General features: G+C 50.5%; 3 protein-coding genes across 3 annotated transcripts; 2 read left to right on the forward strand and 1 right to left on the reverse strand.

The window, feature by feature from the left end:
• The first annotated feature begins 1,263 nt into the window (after positions 1-1,263).
• On the forward strand, positions 1,264-3,474 carry LOC111068319. The gene is given in 3 exon segments (XM_022357710.2): positions 1,264-1,912; positions 1,914-2,947; positions 3,003-3,474. Coding segments are annotated over 3 exon segments (1,827 nt in total). The 5' UTR covers positions 1,264-1,333; the 3' UTR covers positions 3,217-3,474.
• LOC111068320 (nuclear RNA export factor 1) lies at positions 3,424-4,682 on the reverse strand. The gene has a single exon (XM_022357711.2). The coding sequence runs from the start codon at positions 4,551-4,553 to the stop codon at positions 3,507-3,509; it is 1,047 nt and encodes a 348-aa protein (XP_022213403.2). The 5' UTR covers positions 4,554-4,682; the 3' UTR covers positions 3,424-3,506.
• Positions 4,683-12,348: 7,666 nt separating this feature from the next.
• LOC111068322 lies at positions 12,349-13,154 on the forward strand. The gene is made up of 2 exons (XM_022357714.2): positions 12,349-12,440; positions 12,494-13,154. Exons 1-2 carry the CDS (start codon positions 12,408-12,410, stop codon positions 13,109-13,111), a joined length of 651 nt encoding a protein of 216 aa, XP_022213406.2. The 5' UTR covers positions 12,349-12,407; the 3' UTR covers positions 13,112-13,154.
• Positions 13,155-14,369: the final 1,215 nt, after the last annotated feature.

A 14,369-nucleotide genomic window follows, 5' to 3' on the forward strand; every position in this document is an offset into this window, starting at 1 on the left:
TCTGAAACTGAAACAGAAACATCATCTGGCAGCTGTCTGGTCTCTGGCCTGCATTTGGATTTGGGCAAAAATGCGGCAGAACAGAGCTTGGCGGTGGCAGTGGCGGTGGCGCTGCGCTGCGCTGCTCTGCTCTGCTCTGGTGATGACGAGGCCATAATCAGCCAAATTAATATGGAAATTTATGCTGAGAGAAAAACCAAACCGCAAAAGTAAACGCACAACGCAAACCCCAGAGCCGGAGCCAGAGCCACAGCCAGACCCCAAACTGAAACCCAAACGCATGTGGGTTCTGTTATCAGGGCAGGAAAACGTGGCGCACTTCCTGGTCGGTGGGCCTCTCCCCCTCCCTCTCCCGCTACGTCTCCCTTGTACATTGCCAAGCTGTGAAAAAACAATTGGAACAAAAGTTTCATTAAATTTCGTACAGCCCTCGGCTGGCAGGCCAATTTCCTATCCGCCCAGCGCCCATTTCTCAGTGTCTTGCTCTCGGATCTGCCTTCTGGAGCTGCCGCTGCGCCCTGCCGCCATCGTTATAGCTGCTTTATAGCGCATTAATTTCGAAAGTAGCGCTACGTGTGCCAAAAATCATTAGCAACGGAATTACGCTCAATGAAATGCAGTCGACGTCGCCGACGACGGCAAACAAAAAGGGGGAGATAATAAAGCGTGGCCGGGTTCCCGACTGGGAACCGGGGACCGATCCGAGTCGATGTCGATGTCGATGCCGATGCCGGAACAGGGAATCGGGTGAATGGTGAAGGGTGAGGGGTGAGGAAGGGGACGACACCCTGCCTGACACCCGCCCGGCAGCCGCTGACGTTGATGTTGCCGCCGCTTATAAATTTACCCTAACGACAAGTTAAATGCTGAATACAAAATGCTGCAGCCAAGGGTTCCCATTTCCTATTTCCCACTTCCCACTTCTTACTCGCATTCAAATAAATACCCGAGACTTTTCAGGCAAGATGTACGACTAGCAAAAAGACTAGACCTAGTCCAGTGTGCTGCCAGATCTCAGATCAGAGATATATGTGCATAATTCTAATACTTCCTAGCAGGGGGAAATGTCATTTTCCTTGGCCACTTTCCCACTCGAGTGGCAAGCGATGGAAACTCGCGGTGAATGTGCAGAAAACAATAATGATTTGCACTGGACTCGAGTGCAATGTTGGCCGTAATCTTATCGTGTGGGTGGGTGAGTGAGTAAATCATTATCTGATAATAGGCTGAACTAATTTGCTGAATGAAATTAGGCAAATGCGAGGCGCGGTGAGTCAGAGTCGGTTCGGTTCAGTTTGGTTATAGCGGGGCAGGAGCGTGCACACGGCGCGGTATGTTCATGTCCAAGTCCAAGTCCTTCGATCTGGTCAGTGAGGAGAAGACGAGGAGGGCGGAGCGGCTCTACCAGCCGCGACGGCTGCGCTGGCTGAACTACATCGTCCTGCCCGCCGTCTTTGGGTTTGTGCTGCTGCTGATCCTCTGCAACGTGGACTTCTCCTACGACGACGATGCCGATGCCGATGCCGATGATGCCGCAGCGGAAGTTCGGGACTTGGTTCCCGAGGCACATTTGATTGTGATCAGCGAACTGGAGCAGATATACAGCCAGAGCGAGTGTGCGAACGAGAGCGCGCTCTATGTTTCCGGATACGAATTTGCGAACGGCAGCCTGGATGGGGACTTCCTGAGTGGCAGCTTCCGACTGCAGAGCCTGGAGATAGCCGACTGTGACCTGAGACGCATAGAGGACGGCGCCTTCGACCAGAGCAAGCAGCACGGCCTGGTGAGCCTGCGACTGCGGAGCATCCAGCTCCAATCTCTGGCCCCAGCGGCCTTCCGGGGACTCCAGCACCTGCAGAACTTTACGCTGATCAACGCGGAGGAATCCTTTGCGGCGGAGGGCTTTCTGGCGCCCACTTGCCAGCACCCTGCTCAGTGCCAGCATCCATCAGAGGTACTCCGCCAGCGTCTCCTACTCTGTCGGCGACTTCCTTGGGGGCGGGAGATTCGATCAGCTGAAGCTGCTCGACCTGAGCGGCACCAACCTCGGGCAGCTGCTCGCCTGGGACTCCTTCGACTGCCTGCCCGCCCTGGAGCGACTCATTTTGGTGGATTGTGGCATTGGCCAGGTGGACTGGGACTCGTTTCCCAGCAGTCTCCGCTCACTGCAGTACTTTGACCTGAGTGGGAATCCACTAGACACAGCCAGGGGCAATCCTGGCACCACCCCCACGATTGGCTGGGAGAACGAGCAGGACCTGGTCTATAGCACAGCTCAAGCGATGCTCGTCACCCAGGGGATTCAGGCCTTCGCTCCTGAGTCTAGAACCACCACCTCCACGACTCCGGCACCAGTTGTCTGCTCGGCAGAACTGTGCGAAGTTCTCGTCTGCAGCGAGCCCGAGGGAGGATCCATCGAGACGCGGCTGGACTACAACGCGTCGCTTCAGTTCCGGGATCTGGGCAACGATGAGGTGCAGGTCAGGCTCTCGCATCTGGAGTCCCTGCAGTGGCAGCTGGTGTACTTCTCCACAGCCGCCTGGAGCGGCTATGTGGAGCAGGAGAGCGCCGAAGGGAGCACTGATTCCGACGGCGATCTGGTGGTGGGGGTCACCAACTTGGACTGCGGCACCCCCTTCGTCTTCTGCGTGGTGATGGCGGGCCAGAATGTCACCTCCCCACTGAACTGTCGCTCGCACAGGACCCTGGAGTGCGCGAAACACCTCCCGGTGTCCTGGTTCGAGGCCAACAGCGGCCTGATCATAGGCCTGGGAGCAGTGGGCGTTCTCATCTGTGTGGCCTTGGGCATGCTGATCGTGTACGTGGCCCTGCGACTGCAGCCGAAGTGGCTCAGGGGCAGCCGCCGACTGGTGCGTCCCCTGCGGGACTCGAACACGATGTTTCTGGTGCCGAAGGGATGCGAGCACGAGGAGTACGGCTACCAGGGGTAAGATCCTGCACACCCCACCATTTATTTTCCGCATAATGTTTGTCTCTCAAAGGAATCCCACCGCCAGGAACGACCATTACGACTACGTGGCCTTCCACCGCCACTTGGAGCAGGCGAATCTCTACCAAACGGAATCGAATAAGTACATATGCCCGCCCCGGGAGCGGGCTCCGTCCGTGCCCCCATCCGGCGAGGCAGCCGCCCAGAAGAACTACGTCTACGAGAGCTTCGAGCTGTACGAGGAGCTGCCCCAGCAGGCGCCTTGACCTTCGCTCCACACACACACACTCGCACGCATACAGTTATGGCTGCGGCTAATTGATTGCTGATCGATTGGCCGATCCAAATTCATTTGGCCGATAAGGCCTGTACACGGGCCACAACAATGGCCAGCAATAAAGGGGCAGAGGGTCCCATGCCACATAGTTTTAGAGGCCCCCATAAAAATCGGAGTAATCAGAGTCTAATATCAGTTCCATTGCCGAGGAACGAAAGCTAAATAAAAGATATTTTAACGAACAGTAACACAAACTCGAACGAACAAAACAGAACACAATCAATTGAAATACGTAATTTTGGAAGAGTCAAAGGCATGCCTGGGTATCTGGCGATTTTTGTGACACTTCGCGAATGCCCACAAGGCCTTCGAGTAGTGCCAATCGTTGACTTCGAGGGCCCCACGGCTCCAATAGGAGTTCATACCCGTCTCCCGGCACAGCCTGGACACAAGAGCGCTGCGGCAGTTGTGGAGTGCAAGGGAGCTGCTCCTCTGGTGTGGCCTTGGGTGGAGCTCAGCGCCGTTCAGGATCTGCAGGCGCGGCAATATGTCGCGCACACTCCGTTCATAGTTGGCGGGCAGCAGATTGCCCCTGAGATCCAGCTCGATAAGCGGGAGAAGTCGGAAGACCTGCAGCTCCGACACACTGTCCAGACGGTTGTCCCCCAGGGAGAGGTACTGCAGCCGCGGAAAGCGACGCTCCACATCGTGGAACGGCCGCAGATCCCTCAAATAGTTCATGTCCAGCCGCAGGTGCAGCAGATGCGGCATTTCCTGCGCCACGATGCCGATCACAGCTCTCAGGCAGCAGGGCTGAGCCAGGGCACAAAACTCAGCCCTCCATTCGGGGGCCAGGTGGAAGAGGGCCAGGTCCAGGCTTTGACGGACGGGATCGTACCGCGAGCGCACGGCGTGCCGCAAGCGCTGACAGTACGCGGGAGTCAGCCGCATCCAGGGCGTCCTGCCGTTGACCCTGACCCTGAGGGGACCCAGCTGCTGTCTGCTCAGGCCTTGCAGCTCCCTGGCCTGCGTGTAGTCGTTCACATAGAACGTGAGGAAGGCGTCGGCGTCCTCCGTGGCGTCCGTCTCCCCACCCAGGTGCCCATACCGAGGATCCAAGTAATGGGGCCGCAGCTGCCGACCCAGTCTCCGCAGAACCCGTTTCATGGTCTCCCGGTGGTCGCTGGAGAAGACTAGCACGCGGTACCATCCATAGGCGCTGATGGCCAGACTGCCACGGCTCCTGCAAGGACCCGAGCTGCGTTCTGGCTTGGGTGTGGAGTGGCACAGGGGTCCGGGGCAGCGGCTGCCTCGTGTTGGGAACATCGTTGAGAAAACAGAAACAAAAACTTGGAAAAACTTGGAACTTGGATAAAATTTAAAGACATGAAAATCTGCTGAGAGTGGAAACAGTTGTGATGTTTTCCTGACTCGAGTAGATTCGAGTTTAGAATTTATGTGGGAGGGAAACTTCCACATGACTTGACAACTTCCACTTGAAATTTCCACTTGCTTTGGGGCCAGAATTTAATCATAAATGGAAACACTATCTACATGAGTCCGGAGTCCGAGTCCGGAGTCCGGAGTCCGGACCCCGGATACATCGTAGCTCCAAGCTGTGCCGCAATATCTCGCGATGTCTGGACGAAGTTTGCACAGTTCAATGCTTTCATTAAGCTTTAATGAGCCCCAGTTTTGCGACAACTGCAAACAAACTTCCTCTGAATGCGCCCCATTGTGTGCACAGCTTCAGCTTCGGCTTCAGCTGCCAGCCCAGACTATTCCCAACCATCCCCAACCAAAGATACACTCACACAGACTCGCAGTTGGTTTCTGTACAGTTTGTTGACTTGCCACAAGCACAATAAAATATTTTTGTAAGCACTTTTTATGGCTGACATATCTCTTAATATTACATATACACAGAGATATTTTTTGCCAATTTATTTCTGCCCCCATACCATCCTCATTCCCATCCCCATAGCTGTGTGTTTGCTTCGGTGCCCTGCAGGCTGTCGCTGCCATAATTTCCCAGGCACATCTCATCCCAGAGAACAAGAGCTGGCGATGGTGTGAGAGGAGAGAGGGAGAGAGAGAGACACACACACACACAGAGGGAGGGGAGGAGGAGGAGAGACTCTGTCAAAGTCCAGCCGAGTCTTGGCCATATGTTGCACACATTATGCTTACTTAACAATTAGAGACGCTCTTGTAATTCCAGAAAATTGCTTTGTTCGCTGCGATTTTTTCTCGTTTAGGGCGAGACGAGATGTGGCATCCAGGGGAGTGGCAGGGCAGGGCAGGCCAGAGCAGGGCAGGGAAGGAAGTGCCACAGAGTGGCTTTTGTGCTTGTTCTTTAGAAGTTCCCTTTGGTCACTGAGCTGTGAATGGTTATGAGCTTTAAAGGCAACGAAAATGCATTGATAACGAGGTTAGAGTCGGATGGGAATGGAAACTTCTTTGTGAAAGCAGGGACGTTGTTTCGAGGGGGGAAGGGAAAATTGGTTTCAATTCTCAACTCTTTGAAGATGTTTAGAGAACTCTTTCAATGAGAACTGACAAACTTTTTGTGGCAGCTGAGGGCTGAGGAGCTGAGGAGCTGAAGCTGGAGACGATAACATCATCGGAATCAAGTCAAGTGAGTCCCGCATAATTTCCATGGCTAACATTTCCACAAACACAGAGACAGGTCGCTGATGTTCTGAGAAAGGGAAACCCTACACTAACCACAGCCTCCAGTATGGCACAGTTCACTGATGATGTCGGGAAATGTGTTTTATCATCCGCTGTGTGCGGTGAGAGGGAAACCCTAGACGAGTGTCACAATTGAATGCATCTGGACCATCCCACATCCCACATCCCACTCACATGCGAGTTCATCTCGATCGACACTGGGCTCTCCAGATATCTATAGCCATGGCCATACAAATACGAGAATACGAGTGTCTATCAGGATTGATATTAATGATTTGCAGCAGAATGCCATTAACTTCCCTGTACTGCCCGATAACGTAGCGTGAAGAGATCGGGAAAATGGGAAAACTGCCTGATTGCAGGCCCTGGGCCGCAGCGGAGGCGTTGCCAGCCACATCTACCCCGAGATGGCGTGGCACAGGGAAGCCCCATTGAGCTGCAAATGAAATCAAAGACCCTTTTGCCCATATCCCTGATAACGGACACGGACGAGCCAGCGGACAGACAGTCAGACAGTCAGGGCCTGGCCTCATAACGTGGCATTTGTTTAATGGATTAAAAATAATAGGTACGAGGAGAAAGCAGCGCTGGGGCTGGGAGTGAAGGAAACGCAGATAAGAATCGTAGCACGTTGTGTGTGTGTGTGCGGCAAACGGAAAATGGGAGAATGAAAAAAAATGAGAATATATAGAATAGAAAATGTGCCGCGGCGTGTCATAAATTAATTTTCATAAATTCTGCAGCCTGTCTGATTCGGCTACGGATTGCGAACGTTACGGACGGTATCAGCATCAGAGCTGGGATCGGGATTGGCATTGGGTTTGGGATTGGAACTCGTATTAATAATAATGCCACACGGCTTTGATGGACAGACGGAGACAGAGACAGGGACAGACATGCAGTCGGGATTCGGCTGACAAAGGATTCGCCCTGACAATGGCTGGAGATGAAAGCCAAACCACTTTTATTCGAGTACTAACTACGCAAGGGTTGGAAGCCCCCCCCCTCGATTGTGGTTGCTACTAGTAGGAAAGTAGGAAAAGCAGAAGAGCAGAAGAGCAGGCTGGGAAGCTTTTAAAAAATTATGCAAAAATCATGATTAGGCAATTTCCCCGATGCTGGAACGGTCTGGCTATGGATAGAGATTGGGGTCTACCTCTGGGTATGGGTGTGGGTATGGGTCTGGGTATGGGTCTGGTATCTGTATCTGCTATCTGGTTTGCTAATTAGCCATTCATGGTGTGTTGTAGAGCGGCGGCGGCTGCCATGCCCGGGGAATATTTAAACAGTTGGCTTGTTCCCAGAAAACTGCGGCAAAAGTTTAATTAGTGCAGAGGAATGAATATGCCTTATGAATATGAAATATTAAATCCGCACACACAAATATCCATTCAGGCCCGACAGACAGACAGATATCCTTGAGACTCGCGGCGGTGGGCCGCCGCCGCCGCGTTGAGTTGGGTTTAAGTTTAATGAGCCCTAAGTAGAAGTGCTCCGCTTCGGTGCAGAGCAGAACAACAGAACAACAGAACAGCAAAATGTAGCAATTATGGAACGACCAAAAGCAAAAAATGCACATTAATGACAAAGGCAGAAAGAGTGAGTACTTTTGAGTACTCAAAGTACTCGGAAAGGGATGGGAAGGGATGGGATGGGAGTGTGGTGTGTTGAAGCTGCTGCTTAAGACTTGCTACAAACGAGGGGCACTCAAAAGATGAAACATAAAACGAAGCCCCAGAAGCCCATAAAAAACACATTGTGCCAGGGCCGCACTTAAAAGGCAACTTCTCCATGTAGATACCTCCATCTTCTCCTTCTCCTCCTGCTGCTGCTGCTGCTGCTGCTGCTTCTGATGTTGCGGCCACAGCCATATGGGGACAATGACGAGTCTGCTCTTGTCGCGGTGGCGGTGGCAAGCGTCTGGGGCAAGGGCCATAAAAATTGCTATATAAAAATAAAAATTAAACCACTAAACGCAGTTTTAGACCCGACCTGGACCTTTTCATCGCAAGTTCGTTCCTCTTTGCCGATTCAGACTTCAGACTTGGCTCTGACTTTCGATGGGAGAGAAACAGACACGAAGTCAGAGAGTCGAGAGTTCATAAAGCGACCCCCAGGGCAGAGACAGAGACGGAGACGGAGGCAGAGGCAGCGACTCCTCCCTCACGTTCCTGCCTGAACATCGTTTTGGGTGACAGGGCGACAGGGTGACAGGGTGGCCCGTGTCCTTACCCCTAATGATATTCAATAATAATACGCAAAGCATAAAAACCACTTGCGACCCCGAACCGAACCAATTCGAACCAAATATTTCAGACATGCTCCGGCTGCGCCTTTAGAATTTAATGTGCTTATAATGCCGCCTGCTGGCTCTCCGCCGTAAGCCGTAAACCGTAAACAGATGCAGACCCAATACCGCTTCGAATGCGTATCGGATGTGGCCCCTGCGTACGCGTATACTGCGTGCACCCCTCAGCCCTCATTTTTAACAGCAAATGATGTCAATTTCCAGTGGCAGGCCGCCGGGGGCGCACGCCCCCGAGAGAATATCCGGAATGGCAGTCCGAAGTGTTGGGATGCCGGGCGCGTTTTTGTTATTCTATCGAAAATTGAACTTAATTGGTGCGTGAAGTGTGCACTGAGTGGATTTGACGGCTGCCTGGCAACTATTGTAGCCAGAGCTGCAAATTTGTCTGCTGCCTGGTGGCCCCCACTCGGCAGCGCAACTAAGTTCCCCGAAACCCATCCACCTGGCCTCATTATAATTTGCCACTCAACAGGCAGAGGCAGCCATCAAACTGCAGAGGCGTCTCTGCACACGAGGGGTGGCAGAACAGAAGCCAATGATCCAAGGAAACAGAACATATCAGCGAGGAGTAGGACAGGTGAAATAGGGATTCCAAGGAAAGAAATCAACGAGTGATGAATACTTTTGGAATTCAAATAAATGTGGCATGCGGAAGTGGCAGAACTTTCCCAGTGGGTGAACTACATTTTATTGGGACTGAGACTGTGACTGTGAGAGGCGAGCAGCGAACCCATTTCGCCCATAAGTAAACTCATTTCTGGGTAATCCCATTACGTTCTGGCAATCAAATTAATTTGGCATGCCCCAAATGTTCCGTGAAACGCCCAAACAACCCTCGGTGCCAGGAGAGACAGCCAGGAGCTGGCAGAGGAGCTGGGGCAGCCAGGCAGGCAGGCATCCAAGCTGATTAGCATAAATTCGTCTATGTTCGTTTTCCTGGCAACGTTGTCGTCTTTTGTCAACGTGTCTGGCATGCCAAGCTGTAAAACTTTGCCAGCAGTCTCTCCTCTCCCTCTCCCTCTTTCTGCCCCTGTGAGAAGCAGCCAGAGATAGAGACGAAGCCTTCAGCTTCAGTAAAAGCTTCAGTCACGGACCTGGGCCATGGCCCTTGGGATGGCACATGGAAACATGTGTCACTGGGGCCTGTCTGCTTATTGCACGACTAATGTCAGTTGCACCAGCAACCAGCATGCTGGAGACTGCGCTGCAGTCGCCTCCGAGGGCAATCGACTAAAAGGTGGCCAACTTCCTGGCCCACAACAGACTCCGCCGCCCTTTAAACTCCGACTGCAAGTGCGGGCCAGGCTGCCGTGTGGCAGTGGGGTGCAAATTATTTCCAGGCTACTGCCAGGGCTGGGCTGAGCTGGGTGAAGGACGCAGGACAATGGCTGAGAAGTTTTCCCGTCTTTGGGTTCATTCATTGGACAGGTTTTCCGCACCCTCTCCCTGGGTTTCTTCTTAAAAAAGGAAGAAGAATTTTTGCATTACAATGGAATTGCCTCGACAGCTGAAGATACCGATGCGATTGCGATTGCGGCTGCGGATACGGATTTAGGTGTGGACAGGGAGGGCGGGCTGCATAAGCTCACGCATTTCATCCATTTTTCACAGCCAGCGCCTTTTTGTGCGATATCTTTTTGTGGCTGTCACTGTGTCACAGCCAAAGTGGTAGCATAATTAACGCAGTTTGTCTTTTTCCTTGTCTTGGCTCCAAAGAATGTTTCCATTCCATGTCCCGTCCGACCCGTCCCTCAATTTGAGCTCTTTGTTGGCATTATTTACGTTTTTCTAGTTCAGTAACACAACGGGACTCGCCCGACCTGTTGACAGAGGGCGCAATCAGCAACAATCAACAAGCAAACATAGCCCACACACACACACACGCACACGCACGCATACAGAGCTACAGAGATGCACTCGCCGGGCCTCACACAGATACAAATATACATATAAGCCATAGGGTGTGGTGCGGGTAAACACGCAGATACGGGGTAGAGCAGAGAGGAGAGAGGAGGAAGAGCAATTTACACCTGAGATCTGTAAAATTCACAAAGCATTGTAAAGCCGATGCGGTCCACAGATACTGGGGGCATCGGCAAGGGGATACCCTGTAAAAAAGGAACACAAACAGTTCATTGGGAAGTGAAGTAAGAAGTTTTCGGATATGGAACTCACTTAATTTGAGTTAAGTTAAAATAAATGAAGTTACATATTCAGTCGACTGCCATGGATACTCCATCTTTGTGCAGGGTATGAGAGGCCATAAGAAGCGAAGCCTGGCACTAAAGACGTGTTAATGAAGCAGACATGCGGGCCAGAACTCCGGCCAAGTCGTGGTCTTTGACGTCCTCTCCGTCGCTGAATGAATTTGTATAACTTGCAAATCATGTTGACTGACGAGCAGAGGCCTCTAGAGGGGAACACCGAAGTGGGGGGACCGCTTGGAGTTTACTTTGGCTGGGCAAAAATTTGTAAAGTGTTGAGCGCAGAGTAACAGAGTACAAACATTCAACGATTGTGCCATGCCATGCCATGCCATGCCCTGCCATACGAGTATTATGAGGAGTGCGAGGAGTTACGTGGAGGAGCATGTGAGGCGGTCCAGGGGCTGCCGTTGTCTGCCCGGTTGGTTGGCTCTCTGGCTCTGGCTGTTGGGATTGCGATTGGGACTGGGATTGGGCTGGGGCTGGGGCTGGCCGCCTGGCTGTTCTACTAAATCAACATCATTAAGTTTTCTGTTTATAAAGAAAACACTCGAACATCGTTTGCGAGCTCTTCGCTCTTTCAACTTTTCTCCTCCAGTCGCTCACTTGTTCGGCTTATTCCTGTGTGCGCGAGTGCGAGTATTTACACGAACTGAAGATGCGTGCTGTGTTATTTTAGGCTGGTACCATCCCGGACGGACATCACTGACATCACTGACATCACCGACGCACCGACCGAGCGACAGACAGACAGACATACAGACATACAGCCAACGACTTGAAAAACCGATACAGCCAAGTGTTAAACACAAATTAGTAGGCAAGCCGAGCAGAGGCGAAAAAAACGCCTGAAGAAAAGAAAAGTCTGAAGTTTCCTGCATATTTGCTCAGCGATTTTACCAAAGCAAAGCACGAGATGCATTCAAACAAACAAACAAAAAAAAAAAACAATACATAAAATAAGTCGATAGTCGGCCCCTGTCCCTCTCCCTGTCCCTTGGCAAGACCCTCGTTCCCATTCCCATTCCCAATCCCAAACATCCATTATATATGTATGTCTGTCTGTTGAACGGGGCAGCGACGCCGACGGCGGTGGCAGTGGCGGTGCAACAAAATGTGAAAGAAAATAAACAACAAAGTCACGAAATTGTTTATACAATAAATAAAAGTGTGGAGCGCAGCAGCGTCTCTGCAGCCCGAACAGCAAAAGTATCTTAAAGATACAAACAAGATCTGAGCATCGGCGCACGCATACCACACTCGTACTCGTATCGAGCATGCCATGTCCCAGGATGTGCTGTAGCCGTTGCTGTTGCCTCTGTCCAAATGCATCTCTCTACTCGTACTCATACTCATACTGATACTGATACTCATTCCATTCATTTAGTTAGAGGCCTCTGCTCTCCACTTGCATGCAGCTCAAATTACAAGCGGGCAAATGTTTAAATACTTGAGTGCCGAATGCACGAGCATATTAACTTTTACCCAGCTCTCAGTATTGTCAACACGACAATTCACTTAGATCTGTGCCCCATAGTTGCCGCCAGCCAGAAACTTTCCAGTCCGCGTCGCCTTTGCTGTAAGAGCAGATGCAGCCGTTTCAGCATTTGTAATGCCATCGGGAGCCTGCATCCAAATGTCCCACGCCTCCTGGCGCCCGAGGACAGACAGACAGGCAGACAGACAGGCGTACATACCTACATACATACAAAGTGGGTGTCGAGTCGCCCTAGTCCCCCGCATCGTTGGAACACCCAAAAGTAGCAGATAACCGTTGCCACTTGCCTTCGACTCGTATCTGCGGGTGTATCTCTCTATCTGGTGTGTTAGGGAGCCTCCAAAAATGAGTGCTTGGGATGAAATTTCGACACGAGACTAAACCAATCCGAGACCAATCCCAAATAGTCCAGAGACTAATGCATGAAGTCACGCTACTAAATAGTTTTGGAATGCTTCAGTTCCATTTAAATTCAGATGCCAGTCAAAGCTGCGTTAGCCGGGACCATGGTAAGGGGCAGTCGGATCCAAATATATCCCCGTATTTATCCCCAACTTTGTAGAAAGCGGAAAAGCTATTGCAAGTCCTCATACTCGTCGTCCTGGACCTGTCTTGGACCGCCAGCGGAGAACGTCGGCGTCAAGTACGCCACAGGCATGCCCGGGTACGCGCCTCTAAAATCATGAGATCCCACCAACATATCGCCGAAACGTGGCCCGCCTGCCTTGCCGTGGATGACGGCCTGGGGCCGCTAATGAAGTCTGCCATCGAGGGACAATTGAGCAAGAAGCTTTTGCAGAAGTGCGGCTATGAGGAGGAGCTGCCTCAGCTGGAGGTGTGGCGGGAAAAAATGAGCAAGAAGCTGGAAAACGACTCGGTCATGGACGTCATTTCTTGGCTCTACGACGAGGTGGAGATTCTGGCGCCGGTGGAAGAGCTTCCTAGCGAGCACTCTCCTCCTAGCCACGACCAAACTAATAGCAAGGACCATCATCCTAGCCAGGACCATCCTCCTAGCCATGAACATGAGATTTTACCCCAATACAAAGACGAAATGGAAGTAGACAGCGAAGGTCCGCCATCTCCCGAGCAGTGTCACGACTACAGGTCATTCGTGCAGGTCGTGAACGATGAGCCAGGTGTTGACGATACTGATTGGACCAAACGTAAAAAATATTAAATAAAGGCCTGTCTCCAGCACCGCGCAATATTGCGGCAAGGAATTTGCTAGTTATTCCGTGAGGGTGTGGAACATAGCTAAAACAGGGTTGATGAATCAGCTGTGTTTTGTAAACAGAGGCAACTGTAAAATTCTGCTAAAATTAAAAAAGGAAACAAATGCACTCTGATGATTGTGTGATTGTGTTTGTGGCGGCATATATTGTTGCAAAACAAAAAAGAATAATTTTCATTTCTTAGTTTTTGCCTACATCTTGCACCATTCACTTCGGGAAGAATTGTAAAGTATACATTCCTGAGCTGGGTATCAGCTGTTCTCTCAGTCCACACACGGTCCCGATAGGCAACTATCGATACAAATCTGTGTATTCCGCTCGTGTTGCTGGATACACACTCTAGGAAAACGTAAACGAAACATTCCTGTCACGGTTAGGTGTGGTGTGGGGTGTGCCGCGGGGACGCCCCCTAGTATCGATCCCACCCTGCCCCGCCAACCATAGAAACATTCCTGTCACAGTTTTTTTTATATGGAGTTTGACAGGAATTTTTCGATTCCGCAGTGCTGGATACTATGCTTAAAGGTGGAAACGAATAAATGGAATATAGTGAAACTGGGGTTTGAATCAAAAACACAGAAGAAATCCCCCAAAATATTCAATATTCTGAAACTTAAAGAACACTACTCGACAAAATAGAACTTCTTTTTTCCTCAAAGATCCGAACCGAAATTTACTGATAGATATGGGACTTTTTTTTTAAGAATTATGATTTTTTTTCTATGGCAGAACTTTTTTTTGAAGAATTTTTTAAATCTGGTATTTTTTTGTAAAGCTTTTTTCAGAAAAGAAATGAAAAAAATGAACAAAAAATACCTTTTGGAAGGATGCGGGCCCAACTGCCAATTGGGATCGCGATCAGGTACCCAATGTACAACCCTTTTTCGTTCGCTTTGTTCAATATACCTTAAACGACGCCTGATTAATGCACCTATTCACAAAAAATAGAGAACACAGGATATCATTTTTTTTTTCGATTTTTCCTGAGTTTTTAAAGTCAAAATTTCGTAAAAAATACCGCACAAAAATCATAATTTTTGAATTTCAATGCTTTATATTTCCCAGACGGTAAGCTGAAATCACAAAGTGTTTGGGCTTAACTTCTAGCTGTTTAATTATCTTTTCAAAATAGCAAAGTTCTTTAAAGCCAAACGTAAGATACTAGAGTTATGTGAAAAAAGAAGCGGTAACTCTGAAAAAAGC

The sequence above is a fragment of the Drosophila obscura genome, unplaced genomic scaffold (assembly GCF_018151105.1).
Source record: "Drosophila obscura isolate BZ-5 IFL unplaced genomic scaffold, ASM1815110v1 contig_4, whole genome shotgun sequence".
In the NCBI taxonomy this organism is placed as follows: domain Eukaryota; kingdom Metazoa; phylum Arthropoda; class Insecta; order Diptera; family Drosophilidae; genus Drosophila; species Drosophila obscura.